The sequence below is a fragment of the Bombina bombina genome, chromosome 4 (assembly GCF_027579735.1).
Source record: "Bombina bombina isolate aBomBom1 chromosome 4, aBomBom1.pri, whole genome shotgun sequence".
In the NCBI taxonomy this organism is placed as follows: Eukaryota; Metazoa; Chordata; class Amphibia; order Anura; family Bombinatoridae; genus Bombina; species Bombina bombina.
In genome coordinates, this window is record NC_069502.1 from 35906822 (window position 1) to 35932426 (window position 25605).

General features: G+C 39.0%; 1 protein-coding gene across 1 annotated transcript in view; it reads left to right on the top strand.

Annotated features, from left to right (window-relative positions):
* Positions 1–25605, top strand: part of LOC128656825 (cytosolic carboxypeptidase-like protein 5) — a 602149-nt gene that overhangs the window by 317623 nt on the left and 258921 nt on the right. The window contains exon 10 of the mRNA XM_053710990.1: positions 24766–24974. Coding sequence (XP_053566965.1) covers positions 24766–24974 — 209 coding nt within the window. The remainder of the gene's footprint in view (positions 1–24765; positions 24975–25605) is intronic.

The window sequence follows — 25605 nt, forward strand, 5'->3', positions numbered from 1 at the left end:
CAGATAGGTTAAAATATAACATATAAGTTTATTAAAACCTAATACACTACGCGTTTCCCGGTCACAACAACCGTTTCATCAGGTGTATAGAACTAACAGTCATCACACTATTTAAAACAAATCTCGGCGTTCACCAGTTTACAATGCGCATGCCCATAAAAGCTGTTAACCAATGAGATGAAAAACTGAGCCGGCAAGCGTTTTGATTGGACCTAACAATGGGCGTGTAGTACCAGCCCCTGTGGCGTGAATAACCTGTCACTCAAATGGCGACATTGAAGGCTCGCTACGATATCTATCTAAAAACACGGCTGCGAGCTTTAAATACACACCGTGATTGTAAAAAAATATATATATATATACTACTGGAATGTGACTTAGATGTACATCATGGACAGTGGTCCCCAAGTTATCCCCATAAAGGGCGGTAGAGTTTCCTATATTGGAATGAGTAAATTATTAAGAGATCAGTTTTATCATCGCCATATATGTCATTAATGATTTATAGGGAGCAAAACTGCTAAGTGAGTGCTATTGGATGCTTATAGGCAAAAATCTAAAAATATATCTAATGGTAAATTAATGCCGGGAGATACAGCATAGCACCCCACAAGTATATAATCCTATGTGAGAAAATATCACTCAAGAAATACACAATAATGCTAATATGAAATAAATGTATATATAAGCAAAAATAGGGATAATGCCAACTCAGGGATCATCTGATAAGTCACAACTCCATGTATTTGAGTAATGCACTAAGACTTGTAAATTCATAAAAAAACACAATAAATATGTAGTAATAAAAATACAAATACCGTATATCTACATAACAAACAATTCTCAAAAGAATAAAAACCAATTATAAAAAGGTAACTAAATATAATTCAAAATGTTTCAATTAAAAGCTGCCATGTCAATGTTTTCATTTAGACCATGGGGTTTCAAAGTTTTTAATTTCCATATCCAATAGGTCTCTCTTTGTCGCAAGTGTATAAACCTATTTCTACCCCATTTAGGAGCTACATGTTCTATAGGGAGAATATTGAATATATCGTTTTCTCCTGGATGGCATATGCCTTTATGGCGAGGAACACTATGATTTACCAATTCTTTCTTTACATTTCTCGTGTGTTCACCCCATCTCTTTTTGATGGGTCTTGAGGTTCTCCCAACATACTGAACCCCACATTTGCATTGTAACAAATACACCACAAATGTTGAATCACACGTGAAGTGTGAAGAAACACTAAATTTTTCATTGGTGCCTGAGGACTTAAATTCATTAACACTCCCCATCGTATAGCTGCAAAGGCCACAATTATTTTTCCCACATTTAAAAAAACCTATCTTGGTGTTCAAAAAAGAATTGGTGTTAGATTTAGAACTAGTTACCAACCTATTTGTGCGTTTTTTCATAAGAATCTTACTTGGTGCCAACTTATTTTTAAGTGTTTGTGCTCTTCTAAAAGTGCATATAGGGGTATCATCCAAAATTTGTTTCAAAACTGGATCGTTTTTTAAAATGAACCAGTATTTTTGTAAGATATTCTTGATTAAATGATGGTTATTATTATACCTAGTAATGAATCGAGGTTGCTGGAGGTTGTTTTCGATATCTTTATTTTTGATTTGGAAGACACATTAGTATCACTTTTTAGGCACTGTATTTTAGGTTTATCCGAATTCACATTTATTTTGTTATCTATATATTTTTTGTACACACACATGTACTTTTATATATAGTTATCCATCACATTAGGAATACAGTTGTGAATATATATCACACACATCTCTAATCCTTGTCCTTTGTCGAAGAGGGCATTTAAGACATTGAGATATACATCATATGTTCACATGTACACTTTTGTACACTTTATTTGTGTGCATATTTAGGCGCCTTCATTTTTTTATATCACTTTTTGTTATCAAGAAATATACTCGGCTCAGAAAGCCAATGATACCCTGAAGGAAACTTTCTTGAGTAAAATCTCTCTTCCTAAATTGTCCCTAGAACAGCTTCAAGAGTTAAATCAGCCAATTTTAGCAGAAGAGGTTTTCATAGCTGTTGAGAAAGCTAAAATGTATAAATCGCCAGGGCGCGATCAGATACCGGCTAAATTTTATAGAATGATGAAGGGAAACATTCTTGCTATCTTGGTTAATCTTTTAATATTATTACAATAATAAGATGGATTAAAATTATTTTACTACTTCCGTTGTCACCCTTATACCAAAAAAAGACAAAGACCCAGAGGTGCCCAGTGCATATCGCCCCATTTCATTACTAAATAATGATTATAAGTTATTTACATCTATAGTTGCAGATAGACTTAAGAAATGTATCCATTAATTCATTCATGTAGATCAAACAGTGTTCATGATGGGTAAAAGTTCAACAATAAATATACAAAAGGTGCTTTTGACTTTAGACTACTTTTGAAATAGAATTAAAAATGGTCAGAAACCCTCTAAACAAGATATGGCCGTATTGACACTGGATGCAGAAAAAGCCTTTGATTCACTAAGCTGGAATCACCTATTTACATCTTTAACACAATTTGCCTTGACATGTGGTTTTCTAAAGTTTGTTAAACTGATATAGAACAACCTCTGTTCATATTTATCTATCTAATCTTAGCTAGAGGTACAAGACAGGGGTGTTTGAAAGACTACCCCTTTCAAACAGTAGAACAAATTAAGTATCTTGGTATACGCTAAATTGTACTAAATTCTTGTCAGGTTAGGTAAAGTCCAGAAGAAGACCCAAATGCTAGGGCGAACTAAAACAACACCCTTGCACTCTGAGTTTAACCCCTTAATGACCGGACCATTTTTCAATTTTCTTACCCTTAATGACAATGGCTATTTTTACATTTCTGCAGTGTTTGTGTTTAGCTGTAATTTTCCTCTTACTCATTTACTGTACCCACACATATTATATACCGTTTTTCTCGCCATTAAATGGACTTTCTAAATATACCATTATTTTCATCATATCTTATAATTTACTAAAAAAAAAAAGATAAAATATGAGGAAAAAATGAAAAAAAAATATCACACTTTTTCTAACTTTGACCCCCAAAATCTGTTACACATCTACAATCACCAAAAAACACCCATGCTAAATAGTTTCTAAATTTTGTCCTGAGTTTAGAAATACCCAATGTTTACACATTCTTTGCTTTTTTTGCAATTTATGGGGCAATAAATACAAGTAGCACTTTGCTATTTCCAAACCACTTTTTTTTCAAAATTAGCGCTAGTTACATTGGAACCCTGATATCTGTCAGGAATACCTGAATATCCCTTGACATGTATATATTTTGTTTTAGAAGACAACCCAAAGTATTGATCTTGTCCCATATTGGTATATTTCATGCCACCATTTCACCGCCAAATGCGATAATAAAAAAAAATTCACTTTTTCACAAATTTTGTCACAAATTTTAGGTTTCCCACTGAAATTATTTACAAACAGCTTCTGCAATTATGGCACAAATGGTTGTAAATGCTTCTCTGGGATCCCCTTTTCCCGAAATAACAGACTTATATGGCTTTTGGGTTGCTTTTTGGTAATTAGAAGGCCGCTAAATGCCGCTGCGTACCACACGCGTTTTTTGCCCAGAAGTGAAGGTTAATTAGGGAGCTTGTAGGGTTAATTTTAGCTTTAGTGTAGTGTAGTAGACAACCCCAAGTATTGATCTAGGCCCATTTTGGTATATTTTATGCCACTATTTCACCGCCAAATGCGAGCAAATAAAAAAAAAAAACTTTACATTTCTCACAATTTTAGGTTTCTCACTGAAATAATTTACAAACAGCTTGTGCTATTATGGCAGAAATTGTTGTAAAAGCTTCTCTGGGATCCCCTTTGTTCAGAAATAGCAGACTTATATGGCTTTGGCGTTGCTTTTTGGTAATTAGAAGGCCGCTATTATGCGTGAATTATGCACAGCAGTGAAGGGGTTAAATTAGGTAGCTTGTAGAGAGCTTGCAGGGTTAATTTTAGAGATCAGCCTCCCACCTGACACATCCCACCCCCTGATCCCTCCCAAACAGCTCTCTTCCCTCCCCCACCCCACAATTGTTACCGCCATCTTAAGTACTGGCAGAAAGTCTGCCAGTACTAAATAAAAGAGTTTGTTTTTTTTTAAATAAAAATAATAAAATATTTTAGCTGTGATGGACCCCTGCCTTAGCCCCAGCCTCCCTAATCCCCCCCTCCAGCTCTCTGTCTCTCTCTGCATCGGATGCTTGTAAAGGGGTATTGCAGGATGCCTCCATATTGAGGCATCACTGCAATACCCTCAGAGCTGCTGGAAGCGTTTGTGATCGCTTCCAGCACTCTGTTAGACAACTGACGTACCAGGTACGTCCATTGTCATTAACTGTTAGTTTTTGCATGACGTACCTGGTACGTCAGTTGTCATTAAGGGGTTAATCCAGGACGTGACCACACGACAACTTCTATAAGACAAGGTACTCACGATATGCAGCAGTGTTGGTCTGAGTCCTCTGGAAAGAGTAATGGAAATCTTGATAGCAGCAGGATAAACTTCAGAATAGGGAACTATAAACAAGCAATTCAGGAATAGACCACCACAGAACCCGAGTTGCAGAATAAGACAACTTGATCTCAGACAGAAGGAGGATTAAACAATAAACAGTTAATAATGCAGGAGTAGGCAACTTGAAATCAGGCAGTTTGAGGGTTAAGTACAGCGTAGTCAGTAATGCAGAGCTTGGCAACTTGTAATCAGGCAATTTGAGTGTTAAGCACAAGCGTGGTCAGTAATACAGAGTTTGGCAACTTGTAATCAGGCAGTTAGAGGGTTAAGCACAAGCGTAGTCAGAAATGCAGAGTTTGGCAACTTGTAATCGGGCAGTTTAAGGGTTAAGCAATCAAGTGGTCGTCCATGCAAAGGTTCAGAAACAAAAGGCAAAATTCTAAAGTTACTGAGTACTCACAACAGCCATAGAGTTAAACAAATGGGCACCAGAGGATCGAGATGACCGGAATAAGAAGCCTAGCCTGACGTCAGCTGAAGGGGACGGCTCAGGAAGAGCGAGATGTTGCCAGGCAACCAGGCACACAAAGTGAACCGCCGGAACCTCCGGCCGCGATCGTGACAGTGCCCCCTCCTCAAGGACCCCTCCTAGGAACCCGACCAGGCTTGGCAGGATATTTCATATGAAAAAACTTGACAAGAGCAGGAGCATGTACATGAGAGGCAGGTTCCCAAGATCGTTCAGTGATAAGATAACCCTTCCAATGGACCAGGTAGTACAACCGATTGCCCCGTAGCTTGGAATCCAGAATCTGACTGACCTCGAACTCTGAACTGGCCGTTACACAAAGCGGAGGAGGAGGTTTAATTTTGATGGAGTACTGGTTGTAGATGACTGGCTTGAGAAGAGATACATGAAACACAGGGTGGATCTTGAGGGTCTTGGGTAAGGCCAGGCGATAAGCTGAAGAACAAACTTTGGAAACAATTCAAAAAGGTCCAATGTATTTGGGACCCAATTTTGTACAAGGTTGTTTTAGACGTATGAATCTGGTGGATAAAAATACCCTGTCTCCAGTTGCGAAGTACAGGAGCCTTTCACCTTCTATGATCAGCATATTTTTTTGTGCTTTATGGAAGAAGAGAGTAGATTTAGACGAATATGTTGCCAATGGTTACTGAGATTTTTTACAATACGATCTGCTCCAGGAACTTCAGTAGAACTAGTAATCATAGGAAAAGTTCTGGGTTCAAAGCCATAAGCTGCCTTGAAGGGTGAGGTCTGTAAGGAGGCATTGTAGCGTGAGTTGTGAGCTAATTCCGCTAAAGGTAATAAACTGAGACCAGTTGGAGTGGTGATGGTTTACATAGTGTCTGAGAAAAGATTCCAAGGATTGATTTACACGCTCAGTCTGTCCGTTGGACTGAGGATGATGTGCAGTAGAAAGAGATATGTTGATTCCAAAGTGCTTACAAAAAGACCTCCAAAATTTAGAAACAAATTGGACTCCACGATAAGACACGATGTCAGAAGGAAATCCATGTAATCGAGATATATGCAGAACGAAAAGTTCAGAAAGTTTTCGAGCCAAAGGCAAACCAGGAAGAGAAATGAAATGAGCAGACTTGGAGAATTGGTCCACCACTACCCAAGCTGTATTCCCAGCAGAAACAGGAAGATCCGTAACAGTCCATGGATATGTGGGACCAAGGGTAATGAGGGACAGGAAGAGGGTGTAACAAACCAAACGGTCGATGAGTAGACTGTTTATTCAATGCACAAGAGCTACAAGCAGCAATGTAATCCTTAATGTCCCTCCTCATGGTGGACCACCAAACATGTTGCTTAAGTTTCCACAGAGTATTGGTTAATCCAGGATGACCTGCTGATATGTTGTCGTGAGCCCAGCGTAAAAGCCTAAGACGTAATCCCCTGGGTACATACAGGATTCCAGAAGGAAGTTTGTAAGAAGACGGTACCCGGTTTTGAGCAGAACGTAAAGCCTGTACTTTTAAAAGAGGATACTTGAGCCAGAACTCTGACTGGACGTAGTATGGGTTCAGAATCCAGCGGAGTAGACTCTGTAGACTGAAATTGCCTGGATAATGCATCTGCCTTGGAATTCTTGGAACCAGGAACATAGGAAAGTACAAAATTAAACCTGAAAAAGAACAAGGCCCACCGAGCCTGGCGAGGATTGAGGCGCTTAGCTGTATGGAGGTACAGGAGATTCTTGTGGTCTGTCAGAATGAAAAATGGCTAACTAGTACCATGCAACCAATGTCTCCACTCATCCAAAGCTAGTTTTATAGCCAATAGTTCTTTGTTGCCCACATCATAGTTTAACTCGGCAGGATTTAACTTTTTTGAAAAGAACGCCACCGGATGTATCTTGCTGGTAGACGGATTTCGTTGGGATAGAACAGCTCCAGCAGCAATAGAGGAAGCATCTACCTCCAAGATAAACTGGAGATCAGGAATGGGATGACTGAGGAGAGGTGCCGAAGAAAATGCTGATTTCAGCGTTTCAAAAGCCTGTATTGCCGAATTAGACCAGTTCCTACAATCTTGTCCCTTCTTAGTGAGAGGAGACGTGATGTCAGCAAAGTTTTTTTTATAACTTTCTATAGTAAATGGCAAAGCCAAGAAACCTCTGCAGGGATTTGAGGGTGGTAGGTCTGGGCCAGTCCTTGATAGCCAAAAGTTTAGCAGGATCCATCTCAAAACCAGATTCTGAAATAATATAACCCAAAAAGGGAATGGAACTCTGATGGAAAGAGCATTTCTCCAATTTAGAAAAAAGGTAGTTATAACGTAATCTTTGAAGCACAAGTTTTACATGGTGTACATGTTCCTGTAATAGAATGTTCTGGAATAGATCAGTATGTCATCAAGATAAATGATAACAAATTGATTTAAATAATCTCTGAAGATCTCATTAACAAAGTGCTGAAATACTGCTGGTGCATTGCACAATCCAAAAAGCATTACAAGATACTCGTAGTGACCAAATCTAGTGTTAAATGCCATCTTCCATTCGTCTCCCTTACGAATTCTGACCAAATTGTAGGCCCCACGGAGATCCAACTTGGAGAAGCACTTTGGAGACGATCAAATAGCTCAGGGATGAGCGGAAGAGGGTAACTATTTTTGACAGTAATCTGATTCAAGGCCCGATAATCAATACATGGACGAAGCCGTTCCGTCTTTTTTCCCAGAATCCAGCGGAGTAGAATCTGTAGACTGAAATTGCCTGGATAATGCATCTGCCTTGGAATTCTTGGAACCAGGAACATAGGAAAGTACAAAATTAAACCTGAAAAAGAACAAGGCCCACCGAGCCTGGCGAGGATTGAGGCGCTTAGCTGTATGGAGGTACAGGAGATTCTTGTGGTCTGTCAGAATGAAAAATGGCTAACTAGTACCATGCAACCAATGTCTCCACTCATCCAAAGCTAGTTTTATAGCCAATAGTTCTTTGTTGCCCACATCATAGTTTAACTCTGCAGGATTTAACTTTTTTGAAAAGAACGCCACCGGATGTATCTTGCTGGTAGACGGATTTCGTTGGGATAGAACAGCTCCAGCAGCAATAGAGGAAGCATCTACCTCCAAGATAAACTGGAGATCAGGAATGGGATGACTGAGGAGAGGTGCCGAAGAAAATGCTGATTTCAGCGTTTCAAAAGCCTGTATTGCCGAATTAGACCAGTTCCTACAATCTTGTCCCTTCTTAGTGAGAGGAGACGTGATGTCAGCAAAGTTTTTTTATAACTTTCTATAGTAAATGGCAAAGCCAAGAAACCTCTGCAGGGATTTGAGGGTGGTAGGTCTGGGCCAGTCCTTGATAGCCAAAAGTTTAGCAGGATCCATCTCAAAACCAGATTCTGAAATAATATAACCCAAAAAGGGAATGGAACTCTGATGGAAAGAGCATTTCTCCAATTTAGAAAAAAGGTAGTTATAACGTAATCTTTGAAGCACAAGTTTTACATGGTGTACATGTTCCTGTAATGTTCTGGAATAGATCAGTATGTCATCAAGATAAATGATAACAAATTGATTTAAATAATCTCTGAAGATCTCATTAACAAAGTGCTGAAATACTGCTGGTGCATTGCACAATCCAAAAAGCATTACAAGATACTCGTAGTGACCAAATCTAGTGTTAAATGCCATCTTCCATTCGTCTCCCTTACGAATTCTGACCAAATTGTAGGCCCCACGGAGATCCAACTTGGAGAAGCACTTTGGAGACGATCAAATAGCTCAGGGATGAGCGGAAGAGGGTAACTATTTTTGACAGTAATCTAATTCAAGGCCCGATAATCAATACAGGACGAAGCCGTTCCGTCTTTTTTCCCAATGAAGAAAAAACCTGCTCCCACAGGTGATGATGAAGGACGAATAAATCCTCTGGCCAAGTTGTCCTTAATGTATTCTTCAAGAGAGACGATAGGAAAGTCAAAAATCCGGTGAGGAGGTAACGTCTCAGCCTACTTTTTAGAAAAAACATTACAGAAGGCATGATAGTGATTAGGCAAAGCATCAGGAACTTCCAAAATAGCCACAACAGGACTGGATGGTTTAGAGGGATTTTGCAGGCAATGCTTAAAACAGGTAGTTCCCCAGGAAATAAGCTCTCCTTTAGACCATGAGAATACTGGATCATGAACCTGTAACCAAGGTAACCCCAAAATCAACGGTATGTGGGGGGAAAAGATTACATCAAAACAAATAATTTCAGAGTGGAGTATGCCCACAGATAAAAGAAGAGGTATAGTTGAATGTTGAATGATTCCAGATCCCAGAGGCTGCCCACTAACAGTAGTTATCTTGATTAATTGTTTCAATGAAAAGAATCAATGAAAACTACAGCAGCTCCAGAGTCGATGAGAGCTTGAGCTTGAAACTTGGTGTTTCCAAAAGTGATGGTTAAAGGAAAAAAGAGTTTAGAATTGAAGGATGTCATGGGATTCTGGCTTAACTCTGTCCCTCTATCAATAGTTAAGCCTTGGCTTTTACTGGCTGGATTGGACAGTCCTTCAGTAAATGTCCTTTGGTGCCACAATACAAACATAACCCAAGAGTACACCTTCTATGGCGTTCAGCTTCTGTTAACTTTATAGCTCCTACTTCCATGGGTTCTACAGACTCAGATGAATGGGAGTTGTTATTAGAAAGATTTGGGGTATGAATAGGAGGACAATAAGTAGATCTAGAAAAAGATCTCCGATTCCTATCTCTCTAATGTAGACGTTCAGTATGCCGGGTGTCGAAATATATACATAAATTGATAAGATCCTCCAAAGAGTCAGGAAGTTCCCAAAACACAAGTTCATCCTTTAAGCATTCGCAAAGTCCTTTGCGAAAAGCTGCCCGTAAGGCTCCATGGTTCCAATCAGTTTCTGTGGCTAAAGTCCTGAATTCAATAGCGTATTGAGCTACAGAAAAGGATCCCTTTCTCAAATCCAACAACCCAGCCTCAGCAGCTGCAGACCTCCCAGGCTTGTCAAAAACAGAGGAAAAAATAGACACAAATAACTCCGAATTCTTAAGAAGAGGATCGTCTTTCTCTAAAAGAGGGGATACCCAGGCCAGAGCCTTATCCTTCATGAGGGAAATAATAAAGGTGATCTTGGAAGAAGAATTGACGAATACTTGAGGATTGTTTCTGAAGTGTAAACTACACTGATTAAGGAATCCACTGCATTCTTCCGGATTTCCGTCATATTTATCAGGAAGAGGGATTCTAGGTATATATTGTCCCACTGGGTGGGGTGGATTATAAACCGCATTGGAACTGGCAGCAGCTGCAGTAGGAGAAGACGTAGCTTGAGAAGGAGCGGACAGGTTATGTAGCAGAGCAGTAATCTGGTCAAGCTTGGAATCCAATGATTGCAAATGAGCATAATGATTTCCAAGAAGTTGTCCTTGTAGATCCACAGCCCTGGATAACTCATCGGGGTCCATAATATGGCCCGTTTGTTATGTCAGGTTAGGTAAAGTCCAGAAAAAGACCCAAATGCTAGGGCGAACAAAAACACCCTTGCACTCTGAGTTTAATCCAGGACGTGACCCCATGACAACTTCTATAAGACAAGGTACTCAGGATATGGAGCAGTGTTGGTCTGAGTCTTCTGGAATGAGTAATGGAAATCTTGATAGCAGCAGGATAAACTTCACAATAGGGAACTATAAACAAGCAGTTCAGGAATAGACCACCACAGAACCTGAGTTGCAGAATAAGACAACTTGATCTCAGACATAAGGAGGGTTAAACAATAAACAGTTAATAATGCAGGAGTAGGCAACTTGAAATCAGGCAGTTTGAGGGTTAAGTACAGCGTAGTCAGTAATGCAGAGCTTGGCAACTTGTAATCAGGCAGTTTGAGGGTTAACCACAAGCGTGGTAAGTAATGCAGAGTTTGACAACTTGTAATCAGGCAGTTTGAGGGTTAAGCACAAGTGTAGTCAGAAATGCAGAGTTTGACCACTTGTAATCGGGCAGTTTAAGGATTAAGCTATCAAGTGGTCGTCCAGGCAAAGGTTCAGAAACAAAAGGCAAAATTCTAAAGTTACTGAGTACTCACAACAGCCACAGAGTTAAACAACCAAATGGGCACCGGAGGATCGAGATGACCGGAATAAGAAGCCTAGCCTGACATCAGCTGAAGGAGACGGCTCAGGAAGAGCGAGACGTTGCCAGGCAACCAGGCACACAAAGTGAACCGCCGGAACCTCCGGCCGCGAGCGTGACAGTTCTTTGGTGAAGCCAAGATTATGATGGATAAATAGAGGCCACTGCCTATTTCCCTGTCAGCAAAAATTGTATTGTTGAAAGCATTTCTATTTCCACGCCTTCTTTTCCTAATGCAAAACTTACCAATATGTATTAAAAGCATAGATCTAAGGCAATTCAAGAAACTAGTTACAAAGAGGAAGGTACATCTCTCTATGCGATTTTTGGAACAGGATAAGGAATTTGGAGGATTTGGCTTACCAAATATTAAACTCTATGGTTAAGATTGCAGTAGACTGGATAGGGGAGGAAATGATTAAACCATTTACATTAAAAGCAATTCTACACACACCGCCAATTAAACTACCATCAATTATTCGCAATCTGAGTGTTATCCAAAATGTAGTTGTGGCATGGCAGAATTCTGTGGGGAACTTGATATAAATTATAGAATTTCCAGACATCTACCCATCATAGGGAACCCAGAGTTTCTTCCTTGCCTCAACCCTGGGATTTTTTAATATTGGTACTTGCAGGGATTCAGAAATGTTTATCAATTAGTGGAACCCGGTACACAAACCATCAAATCTTTTGACCAAATTAAAGAGGAATTTGATATCCCAAAACACAATTTTTTTCTTTTACCAAATCACTTCAGAACCTAATAGTAGTTGCGATCTAGCAGGCCCATTTATCAAAGGGCTTGCGGACCTGATCCGACACTGCGGATCAGGTCCGCAAGACCTCGCTAAATGCGGAGAGCAATACGCTCTCCGCATTTAACATTGCACCAGCAGCTCACAAGAGCTGCTGGTGCAACGCCGCCCCCTGCTGACTCGCGGCCAATCGGCCGCCAGCAGGGAGCTGTCAATCAACCCGATCGTGGCAAGGACCGCATGGAGAGTTGGAAATTTATTATATAAAAAAAAGTATCCAATTAGTAGGTAATAATACGAGGTGGAAAGTGTCACATAGTAAACTACTAAATTTTTCTTACATCTCTCCAGCGATCCTTGCTAAAAGGGGAAAAAAATATTCCGGCAGTTGCTATTATTGCATATACCCTAATGCAGACATAATGGACTGCTCAAAAATTAGAAGGTTCGGTAGTAGAGTCAATTTTTGTTTAAATAAATTTATTCACCATAATCTATCTTTCTCTCCAACAATTATTTCCTTGTATTATTCTTAAAGCCAAAATGTAACAAATGACCAATCCCTAACTAATACTGCCTAATGGTAGCAAGGAACTTAATACTGCAGCACTGGAAGGCAGATAAACCCCCTAGTATTGCAGAATTTGTGCAAAAAATGTATTTACAAATGACACTAGAACAATACCATATGGAGACAAGGAATTAGAAACAATTTAAAGCCTTTTTTGAAAAATGGTTAAAGGGACAGTCAACACCAGAATTTTTGTTGTTTAAAAAGAACGATAATCCATTTATTACCCGTTCCTCAGTTTTGCATAACCAACACTGTTATAGAAATACACTTTTTACCTATGTGATTACCTTTTATCTAAGCCTCTGCAAACTGCCCCCTTATTTCAGTTCTTTTGACAGACTTGCATTTTAGCCAATCAGTGCTCACTCCAGGGTAACTTCACATGCATGAGCTCAATGTTATCTATATGAAACAGATAAACTAATGTCCTCTAGTGGTCAGAATGCATTCAGATTAGAGGCAGTGTTCAAGGTCTAAGAAATTAGCATATGAACCACCTGGAAATAGCTTTCAACTAAGAATACCAAGAGAACAAAGCAAAATTGGTGATAAAAGTAAATTGGAAAGTTGTTTAAATTTACATTCCCTATTTAAATCATGAAAGTTTTTTTAGGACTTGACTGTCCCTTTTAAAAGTTATAGTCATTTCCAATTGCAACACAGATGCAGACCATTTATCCTTTACGTAAATCTGTCTTTCTTTCATGTAATTAGCAAGAGTCCATGAGCTAGTGACGTATGGGATATACATTCCTACCAGGAGGGGCAAAGTTTCCCAAACCTCAAAATGCCTATAAATACACCCCTCACCACACCCACAAATCAGTTTTACAAACTTTGCCTCCTATTGAGGTGGTGAAGTAAGTTTGTGCTAGATTCTACGTTGATATGCGCTCTGCAGCAGGTTGGAGCCCGGTTTTCCTCTCAGCGTGCAGTGAATGTCAGAGGGATGTGAAGAGAGTATTGCCTGTTTGAATTCAATGATCTCCTTCTACGGGGTCTATTTCATAGGTTCTCTGTTATCGGTCGTAGAGATTCATCTCTTTCCTCCCTTTTCAGATCGACGATATACTCTTATATATATATATACCATTACCTCTGCTGATTTTCGTTTCAGTACTGGTTTGGCTTTCTACAAACATGTAGATGAGTGTCCTGGGGTAAGTAAGTCTTATTTTCTATGACACTCTAAAGCTATGGTTGGGCACTTTTTTTAAAGTTCTAAATATATGTATTCAAACATTTATTTGCCTTGACTCAGAATGTTCAACATTCCTTTTTTTCAGACAGTCAGTTTCATATTTGGGATAATGCATTTGAATCAATCATTTTTCTTACCTTAAAAATTTGACTTTTTCCCTGTGGGCTGTTAGGCTCGCGGGGGCTGAAAATGCTTCATTTTTATTGCGTCATTCTTGGCGCTGACTTTTTTGGCGCAAAAAATCTTTTCTGTTTCCGGCGTCATACGTGTCGCCAGAAGTTGCGTCATTTTTTTTTACGTTCTTTTGCGCCAAAAATGTCGGCGTTCCGGATGTGGCGTCATTTTGGCGCCAAAGCATTTAGGCGCCAAATAATGTGGGTATCTTTTTTGGCGCTAAAAAAATATGGGCGTCGCTTTTGTCTCCACATTATTTAAGTCTCATTTTTCATTGCTTCTGGTTGCTAGAAGCTTGTTCTTTGGCATTTTTTCCCATTCCTGAAACTGTCATTTAAGGAATTTGATCAATTTTGCTTTATATGTTGTTTTTTCTCTTACATATTGCAAGATGTCTCACGTTGCATCTGAGTCAGAAGATACTTCAGGAAAGTCGCTGTCTGGTGCTGGAACTACCAAAGCTAAGTGTATCTGCTGTAAACTTTTGGTAGCTGTTCCTCCAGCTGTTGTTTGTATTAAATGTCATGACAAACTTGTTAATGCAGATAATATTTCCTTTAGTAAAGTACCATTACCTGTTGCAGTTCCAACAACATCTAATGTTCAGAGTGTTCCTGATAACATAAGAGATTTCGTTTCTGAATCCATTAAGAAGGCTATGTCTGTTATTCCTCCTTCTAGTAAACACAAAAAATCTTTTAAAACTTCTCGTTATCCAGATGAATTTTTAAATGAACATCATCATTCTGATTCTAATGATTCTTCTGGTTCAGAGGATTCTGTCTCAGAGGTTGATGCTGATAAATCTTCATATTTATTTAAAATGGAATTTATTCGTTCTTTACTTAAAGAAGTTTTAATTGCTTTAGAAATTGAGGATTCTGGTCCTCTTGATACTAAATCTAAACGTTTAGACAAGGTCTTTAAATCTCCTGTGGTTATTCCAGAAGTTTTTCCTGTTCCTGGTGCTATTTCTGAAGTAATTTCCAGAGAATGGAATAATTTGGGTAATTCATTTACTCCCTCTAAACGTTTTAAGCAATTATATCCTGTGCCGTCCGACAGATTAGAGTTTTGGGACAAAATCCCTAAAGTTGATGGGGCTATTTCTACCCTTGCTAAACGTACTACTATTCCTACGGCAGATGGTACTTCCTTTAAGGACCCTTTAGATAGGAAAATTTAATCCTTTCTAAGAAAAGCTTATCTGTGTTCAGGTAATCTTCTTAGACCTGCTATATCATTGGCTGATGTTGCTGCAGCTTCAACTTTTTGGTTGGAAACTTTAGCGCAACAAGTAACAAATCATGATTCTCATAATATTATTATTCTTCTTCAACATGCTAATAATTTTATCTGTGATGCCATTTTTGATATTATCAGAGTTGATGTCAGGTTTATGTCTCCAGCTATTTTAGCTAGAAGAGCTTTATGGCTTAAAACTTGGAATGCTTATATGTCTTCTAAATCGACTCTACTTTCCCTTTCTTTCCAGGGTAATAAATTATTTGGTTCTCAGTTGGATTCTATTATCTCAACTGGTGGGAAAGGATCTTTTTTACCACAGGATAAAAAATCTAAAGGTAAAAACAGGGCTAATAATCGTTTTCGTTCCTTTCGTTTCAACAAAGAACAAAAGCCTGATCCTTCATCCTCAGGAGCAGTTTCAGTTTGGAAACCATCTCCTGTCTGGAATAAATCCAAGCCTTCTAGAAAAGCAAAGCCAGCTTCTAAGTCCACATGAAGGTGCGGCCCTCATTCCAGCTCAGCTGGTAGGGGGCAGATTACGTTTTTTCAAAGAAATTTGGATCAATTCTGTTCACAATCTTTGGATTCAGAACATTGTTTCAGAAGGGTACAGAATTGGTTTCAAGATAAGACCTCCTGCAAAGAGATTTTTTCTTTCCCGTGTCCCAGTAAACCCAGTGAAAGCTCAAGCATTTCTGAAATGTGTTTCAGATCTAGAGTTGGCTGGAGTAATTATGCCAGTTCCAGTTTTGGGACAGGGGCTGGGGTTTTATTCGAATCTCTTCATTGTACCAAAGAAGGAGAATTCCTTCAGACCAGTACTGGATCTAAAAATATTGAATCGTTATGTAAGGATACCAACATTCAAAATGGTAACTGTAAGGACTATCTTACCTTTTGTTCAGCAAGGGCATTATATGTCTACAATAGATTTACAGGATGCATATCTGCATATTCCGATTCATCCAGATCACTATCAGTTCCTGAGATTCTCTTTCCTGGACAAGCATTACCAGTTTGTGGCTCTGCCGTTTGGCCTAACTACAGCTCCAAGAATTTTTACAAAGGTTCTCGGTGCCCTTCTGTCTGTAATCAGAGAACAGGGTATTGTGGTATTTCCTTATTTGGACGATATCTTGGTACTTGCTCAGTCTTTACATTTAGCAGAATCTCATACGAATCGACTTGTGTTGTTTCTTCAAGATCATGGTTGGAGGTTCAATTCACTAAAAAGTTCATTGATTCCTCAGACAAGGGTAACCTTTTTAGGTTTCCAGATAGATTCAGTGTCCATGACTCTGTCTTTGACAGACAAGAGACGTCTGAAATTGATTTCAGCTTGTCGAAACCTTCAGTCACAATCATTCCCTTCGGTAGCCTTATGCATGGAAATTCTAGGTCTTATGACTGCTGCATCGGACGCGATCCCCTTTGCTCGTTTTCACATGCGACCTCTTCAGCTCTGTATGCTGAACCAATGGTGTAGGGATTACACAAAGATATCTCAATTAATATCTTTAAAACCGATTGTACGACATTCTCTGACGTGGTGGACAGATCACCATCGTTTAATTCAGGGGGCTTCTTTTGTTCTTCCGACCTGGACTATAATCTCAACAGATGCAAGTCTCACAGGTTGGGGAGCTGTGTGGGGGTCTCTGACGGCACAAGGGGTTTGGGAATCTCAGGAGGTGAGATTACCGATCAATATTTTGGAACTCCGTGCAATTTTCAGAGCTCTTCAGTCTTGGCCTCTTCTGAAGAGAGAGTCGTTCATTTGTTTTCAGACAGACAATGTCACAACTGTGGCATACATCAATCATCAAGGAGGGACTCACAGTCCTCTGGCTATGAAAGAAGTATCTCGAATTCTGGTTTGGGCGGAATCCAGCTCCTGTCTAATCTCTGCGGTTCATATCCCAGGTATAGACAGTTGGGAAGCGGATTATCTCAGTCGCCAAACGTTGCATCCGGGCGAATGGTCGATATTCCGGCAGTTGCTATTATTGCATATACCCTAATGCAGACATAATGGACTGCCCAAAAATTAGAAGGTTCGGTAGTAGAGTCAATTTTTGTTTAAATAAATTTATTCACCATAATCTATCTTTCTCTCCAACAATTATTTCCTTGTATTATTCTTAAAGCCAAAATGTAACAAATGACCAATCCCTAACTAATACTGCCTAATGGTAGCAAGGAACTTAATACTGCAGCACTGGAAGGCAGATAAACCCCCTAGTATTGCAGAATTTGTGCAAAAAATGTATTTACAAATGACACTAGAACAATACCATATGGAGACAAGGAATTAGAAACAATTTAAAGCCTTTTTTGAAAAATGGTTAAAGGGACAGTCAACACCAGAATTTTTGTTGTTTAAAAAGAACGATAATCCATTTATTACCCGTTCCTCAGTTTTGCATAACCAACACTGTTATAGAAATACACTTTTTACCTATGTGATTACCTTGTATCTAAGCCTCTGCAAACTGCCCCCTTATTTCAGTTCTTTTGACAGACTTGCATTTTAGCCAATCAGTGCTCACTCCAGGGTAACTTCACGTGCATGAGCTCAATGTTATCTATATGAAACAGATAAACTAATGTCCTCTAGTGGTCAGAATGCATTCAGATTAGAGGCAGTGTTCAAGGTCTAAGAAATTAGCATATGAACCACCTGGAAATAGCTTTCAACTAAGAGTACCAAGAGAACAAAGCAAAATTGGTGATAAAAGTAAATTTGGGAAGTTGTTTAAAATTACATTCCCTATTTAAATCATGAAAGTTTTTTTAGGACTTGACTGTCCCTTTTAAAAGTTATAGTCATTTCCAATTGCAACACAGATGCAGACCATTTATCCTTTACGTAAATCTGTCTTTCTTTCATGTAATTAGCAAGAGTCCATGAGCTAGTGACGTATGGGATATACATTCCTACCAGGAGGGGCAAAGTTTCCCAAACCTCAAAATGCCTATAAATACACCCCTCACCACACCCACAAATCAGTTTTACAAACTTTGCCTCCTATTGAGGTGGTGAAGTAAGTTTGTGCTAGATTTTACGTTGATATGCGCTCTGCAGCAGGTTGGAGCCCGGTTTTCCTCTCAGCGTGCAGTGAATGTCAGAGGGATGTGAAGAGAGTATTGCCTGTTTGAATTCAATGATCTCCTTCTACGGGGTCTATTTCATAGGTTCTCTGTTATCGGTCGTAGAGATTCATCTCTTATCTCCCTTTTCAGATCGACGATATACTCTTATATATATATATATATATATATATATATATATACCATTACCTCTGCTGATTTTCGTTTCAGTACTGGTTTGGCTTTCTACAAACATGTAGATGAGTGTCCTGGGGTAAGTAAGTCTTATTTTCTATGACACTCTAAAGCTATGGTTGGGCACTTTTTTTAAAGTTCTAAATATATGTATTCAAACATTTATTTGCCTTGACTCAGAATGTTCAACATTCCTTTTTTTCAGACAGTCAGTTTCATATTTGGGATAATGCATTTGAATCAATCATTTTTCTTACCTTAAAAATTTGACTTTTTCCCTGTGGGCTGTTAGGCTCGCGGGGGCTGAAAATGCTTCATTTTTATTGCGTCATTCTTGGCGCTGACTTTTTTGGCGCAAAAAATCTTTTCTGTTTCCGGCGTCATACGTGTCGCCGGAAGTTGCGTCATTTTTTTTTACGTTCTTTTGCGCCAAAAATGTCGGCGTTCCGGATGTGGCGTCATTTTGGCGCCAAAGCATTTAGGCGCCAAATAATGTGGGTATCTTTTTTGGCGCTAAAAAAATATGGGCGTCGCTTTTGTCTCCACATTATTTAAGTCTCGTTTTTCATTGCTTCTGGTTGCTAGAAGCTTGTTCTTTGGCATTTTTTCCCATTCCTGAAACTGTCATTTAAGGAATTTGATCAATTTTGCTTTATATGTTGTTTTTTCTCGTACATATTGCAAGATGTCTCACGTTGCATCTGAGTCAGAAGATACTTCAGGAAAATCGCTGTCTGGTGCTGGAACTACCAAAGCTAAGTGTATCTGCTGTAAACTTTTGGTAGCTGTTCCTCCAGCTGTTGTTTGTATTAAATGTCATGACAAACTTGTTAATGCAGATAATATTTCCTTTAGTAAAGTACCATTACCTGTTGCAGTTCCAACAACATCTAATGTTCAGAGTGTTCCTGATAACATAAGAGATTTCGTTTCTGAATCCATTAAGAAGGCTATGTCTGTTATTCCTCCTTCTAGTAAACACAAAAAATCTTTTAAAACTTCTCGTTATCCAGATGAATTTTTAAATGAACATCATCATTCTGATTCTAATGATTCTTCTGGTTCAGAGGATTCTGTCTCAGAGGTTGATGCTGATAAATCTTCATATTTATTTAAAATGGAATTTATTCGTTCTTTACTTAAAGAAGTTTTAATTGCTTTAGAAATTGAGGATTCTGGTCCTCTTGATACTAAATCTAAACGTTTAGACAAGGTCTTTAAATCTCCTGTGGTTATTCCAGAAGTTTTTCCTGTTCCTGGTGCTATTTCTGAAGTAATTTCCAGAGAATGGAATAATTTGGGTAATTCATTTACTCCCTCTAAACGTTTTAAGCAATTATATCCTGTGCCGTCCGACAGATTAGAGTTTTGGGACAAAATCCCTAAAGTTGATGGGGCTATTTCTACCCTTGCTAAACGTACTACTATTCCTACGGCAGATGGTACTTCCTTTAAGGACCCTTTAGATAGGAAAATTTAATCCTTTCTAAGAAAAGCTTATCTGTGTTCAGGTAATCTTCTTAGACCTGCTATATCATTGGCTAATGTTGCTGCAGCTTCAACTTTTTGGTTGGAAACTTTAGCGCAACAAGTAACAGATCATGATTCTCATAATATTATTATTATTCTTCAACATGCTAATAATTTTATCTGTGATGCCATTTTTGATATTATCAGAGTTGTTGTCAGGTTTATGTCTCTAGCTATTTTAGCTAGAAGAGCTTTATGGCTTAAAACTTGGAATGCTTATATGTCTTCTAAATCGACTCTACTTTCCCTTTCTTTCCAGGGTAATAAATTATTTGGTTCTCAGTTGGATTCTATTATCTCAACTGGTGGGAAAGGATCTTTTTTACCACAGGATAAAAAATCTAAAGGTAAAAACAGGGCTAATAATCGTTTTCGTTCCTTTCGTTTCAACAAAGAACAAAAGCCTGATCCTTCATCCTCAGGAGCAGTTTCAGTTTGGAAACCATCTCCAGTCTGGAATAAATCCAAGCCTTCTAGAAAAGCAAAGCCAGCTTCTAAGTCCACATGAAGGTGCGGCCCTCATTCCAGCTCAGCTGGTAGGGGGCAGATTACGTTTTTTCAAAGAAATTTGGATCAATTCTGTTCACAATCTTTGGATTCAGAACATTGTTTCAGAAGGGTACAGAATTGGTTTCAAGATAAGACCTCCTGCAAAGAGATTTTTTCTTTCCCGTGTCCCAGTAAACCCAGTGAAAGCTCAAGCATTTCTGAAATGTGTTTCAGATCTAGAGTTGGCTGGAGTAATTATGCCAGTTCCAGTTTTGGAACAGGGGCTGGGGTTTTATTCGAATCTCTTCATTGTACCAAAGAAGGAGAATTCCTTCAGACCAGTACTGGATCTAAAAATATTGAATCGTTATGTAAGGATACCAACATTCAAAATGGTAACTGTAAGGACTATCTTACCTTTTGTTCAGCAAGGGCATTATATGTCTACAATAGATTTACAGGATGCATATCTGCATATTCCGATTCATCCAGATCACTATCAGTTCCTGAGATTCTCTTTCCTGGACAAGCATTACCAGTTTGTGGCTCTGCCTTTTGGCCTAGCTGCAGCTCCAAGAATTTTTACAAAGGTTCTCGGTGCCCTTCTGTCTGTAATCAGAGAACAGGGTATTGTGGTATTTCCTTATTTGGACGATATCTTGGTACTTGCTCAGTCTTTACATTTAGCAGAATCTCATACGAATCGACTTGTGTTGTTTCTTCAAGATCATGGTTGGAGGATCAATTCACTAAAAAGTTCATTGATTCCTCAGACAAGGGTAACCTTTTTAGGTTTCCAGATAGATTCAGTGTCCATGACTCTGTCTTTGACAGACAAGAGACGTCTGAAATTGATTTCAGCTTGTCGAAACCTTCAGTCACAATCATTCCCTTCGGTAGCCTTATGCATGGAAATTCTAGGTCTTATGACTGCTGCATCGGACGCGATCCCCTTTGCTCGTTTTCACATGCGACCTCTTCAGCTCTGTATGCTGAACCAATGGTGCAGGGATTACACAAAGATATCTCAATTAGTATCTTTAAAACCGATTGTACGACATTCTCTGACGTGGTGGACAGATCACCATCGTTTAATTCAGGGGGCTTCTTTTGTTCTTCCGACCTGGACTATAATCTCAACAGATGCAAGTCTTACAGGTTGGGGAGCTGTGTGGGGGTCTCTGACGGCACAAGGGGTTTGGGAATCTCAGGAGGTGAGATTACCAATCAATATTTTGGAACTCCGTGCAATTTTCAGAGCTCTTCAGTCTTGGCCTCTTCTGAAGAGAGAGTCGTTCATTTGTTTTCAGACAGACAATGTCACAACTGTGGCATACATCAATCATCAAGGAGGGACTCACAGTCGTCTGGCTATGAAAGAAGTATCTCGAATTCTGGTTTGGGCGGAATCCAGCTCCTGTCTAATCTCTGCGGTTCATATCCCAGGTATAGACAATTGGGAAGCGGATTATCTCAGTCGCCAAACGTTGCATCCGGGCGAATGGTCTCTTCACCCAGAGGTATTTCTTCAGATTGTTCAAATGTGGGAATTCCCAGAAATAGATCTGATGGCTTCTCATCTAAACAAGAAACTTCCCAGGTATCTGTCCAGATCCCGGGATCCTCAGGCGGAGGCAGTGGATGCATTATCACTTCCTTGGAAGTATCATCCTGCCTATATCTTTCTGTCTCTAGTTCTTCTTCCAAGAGTAATCTCCAAGATTCTGAAGGAATGCTCGTTTGTTCTGCTGGTAGCTCCAGCATGGCCTCACAGGTTTTGGTGTGCGGATCTTGTCCGGATGGCCTCTTGCCAGCCGTGGACTCTTCCGTTAAGACCAGACCTTCTGTCGCATGGTCCTTTTTTCCATCAGGATCTCAAATCCTTAAATTTAAAGGTATGGAGATTGAACGCTTGATTCTTGGTCAAAGAGGTTTCTCTGACTCTGTGATTAATACTATGTTACAGGCTCGTAAATCTGTATCTAGAGAGATATATTATAGAGTCTGGAAGACTTATATTTCTTGGTGTCTTTCTCATCATTTTTCCTGGCATTCTTTTAGAATTCCGAGAATTTTACAGTTTCTTCAGGATGGTTTAGATAAAGGTTTGTCCGCAAGTTCATTGAAAGGACAAATCTCTGCTCTTTCTGTTCTTTTTCACAGAAAGATTGCTAATCTTCCTGATATTCATTGTTTTGTACAAGCTTTGGTTCGTATAAAACCTGTCATTAAGTCAATTTCTCCTCCTTGGAGTTTGAATTTGGTTCTGGGGGCTCTTCAAGCTCCTCCTTTTGAACCCATGCATTCTTTGGACATTAAATTACTTTCTTGGAAAGTTTTGTTCCTTTTGGCCATCTCTTCTGCCAGAAGAGTCTCTGAATTATCTGCTCTTTCTTGTGAGTCTCCTTTTCTGATTGTTCATCAGGATAAGGCGGTGTTGCGAACTTCTTTTGAATTTTTACCTAAGGTTGTGAATTCCAACAACATTAGTAGAGAAATTGTGGTTCCTTCATTATGTCCCAATCCTAAGAATTCTAAGGAGAAATCGTTGCATTCTTTGGATGTTGTTAGAGCTTTGAAATATTATGTTGAAGCTACTAAGTCTTTCTTGAAAGACTTCTAGTCTATTTGTCATCTCTTCCGGTTCTAGAAAAGGTCAGAAAGCTTCTGCCTTTTCTTTGGAATCTTGGTTGAAATCCTTAATGCACCATGCTTATGTCGAGTCGGGTAAAACTCCGCCTCAAAGGATTACAGCTCATTCTACTAGGTCAGTTTCTACTTCCTGGGCGTTTAGGAATGAGGCTTCGGTTGATCAGATTTGCAAAGCAGCAACTTGGTCCTCTTTGCATACTTTTACTAAATTCTACCATTTTGATGTGTTTTCTTCTTCTGAAGCAGTTTTTGGTAGAAAAGTACTTCAGGCAGCGGTTTCAGTTTGAATCTTCTGCTTATGTTTTCATTTAACTTTATTTTGGGTGTGGATTATTTTCAGCAGGAATTGGCTGTCTTTATTTTATCCCTCCCTCTCTAGTGACGCTTGCGTGGAAAGATCCACATCTTGGGTAGTCATTATCCCATACGTCACTAGCTCATGGACTCTTGCTAATTACATGAAAGAAAACATAATTTATGTAAGAACTTACCTGATAAATTAATTTCTTTCATATTAGCAAGAGTCCATGAGGCCCACCCTTTTTGTGGTGGTTATGATTTTTTTGTATAAAGCACAACTATTCCAATTCCTTATTTTATATGCTTTCGCACTTTTTTTTTGTCACCCCACTTCTTGGCTATTCATTAAATTGATTTGTGGGTGTGGTGAGGGGTGTATTTATAGGCATTTTGAGGCTTGGGAAACTTTGCCCCTCCTGGTAGGAATGTATATCCCATACGTCACTAGCTCATGGACTCTTGCTAATATGAAAGAAATGAATTTATCAGGTAAGTTCTTACATAAATTATGTTTTTTCTATACTGCCTTACAGGAGGGGTATCTGCCAATCCAGTGGGCCAACTGCACGGAAAGAAGAGAAATATGAGAGTAGGGCCTTACACTTTTTTTTTTCTGTTTTTTGTTTTATTTATAAACAGAAAATGTTTATATTCTAAGAGAGATATGTTTTATGGATTCTTTTCTTATTACACGTTTAAATAAAAAAAGAAAGGAGAAAAGAGAGAAAGGAAAAGAAAGAAAAAAAAAATCTCTCAGCTGATAAGGAATTGTATTATTGTAAATAGGTCACATGTATCTGTTAGCAGATTTATCCTTTGATGTATCTCTGTCAAATAATTATTTATATAAGATGTACCCTTTTGTTTTTGCTTTTCTTTTCTTGTTTTTCTCTTGTTGTGTTTTTTTTTTCTTGCTTTTTAAAATACCATAGATAACATCATTGTCAAGCAGGCCTTCCAGAGATGGCACACGTCAAATAAAATGTAATTCATAAGTGCCATTAGCAATCCACATTTCCTGCAGTAGAAAATGAATTTAATTAAACGTCTATGATTACATCCAGAGTAGGGGTTTTAGTTATTTATACAGTCAGCACAATAACAGATTAAATGAAGGACTCTTGCGGCTTCCATACTGAAGTTCAGTTTGGATATGTTTTATTCCAGTTGTATGAATTCTTGTTTATCTGTGGGTCATGTCACTCTGGAACTCATGGTTTATTTAAGATAAAATGTCCGTATTAACACTGTTTAGAATGTCTAATTTGTACTGGTCAGAAGAACGCAAAGTACTGTCTTCCATTTATGTAACCAAATGACATCAGCTAGAAAAATACTTTGTTTTCTAAGCCTTATGTGTCCTGTAGGAATTAGTCTTTATTTTTTTCTATTTCTCTTTCAGTTTGGCATCCATAGCATTGTCTGAGAACAGTCTGATCCGAGCAAGGAGCTACAGCAATGGAACCACAAGCAGTAGCAGCAGCCAGCAGACCTCTCCACAGATCAAGCCAACATCTAGCTTTTCATTTATCTGCGGCAAGTCCTCTGGCTTTGGCAACACCAGTCAGAGCCAGCCTAAGACCACACTCAAGAATCTGGGAACAGTGAGAGGTAAGCCAAGCTCCCTGCAGTGCTGGAACCCCATCTATAACCCATTCTGGTATTTCTGGCATTGCTTTGGGCCGAGCTAAGGAGACCGTCATCTACATGGGAAGAAGAGACAGGAGGCTGTTAGATCTGTCACTGGATTTTCTTTACTAGGTTCATATCTAATACTTGGTTAATGATTTTTGGTGATTGTGTCTTTAGACTGAATATCATTCAGCAGGCCCCATAGAAATGTCTTTATAGTCCGTTCCCATGGTAGGAGGAGGAGGTGAAGGTGTAGGGTAATTACACTTGTTGAACTTAGGCACCTTTCTAATAACATTTCATTAAGGTGTGCTAAAAATATTATGGGATATTGCTGCACAAAAACTAGCACTATGGTCAAGTGCCGTGCAAACTACTTTTTAATTTGGGTTGCAGTCTTTCCCCTATCCCTATAATGGCTTTTTCAACCTTTAAACATTTGCAGATTGAAGTGGGATTTATCTATTATGTGTACACCAATAACAAGTGTCTGACCCATGTAAACATCAGGACAGCTCTGCGTCCAAGAACGTTCATACCAAGGGAAACAATTTCCTTAAACAGACCATGTCACTGGACCATAAACTAAAATTTCTCCTTTCTCCCCTTT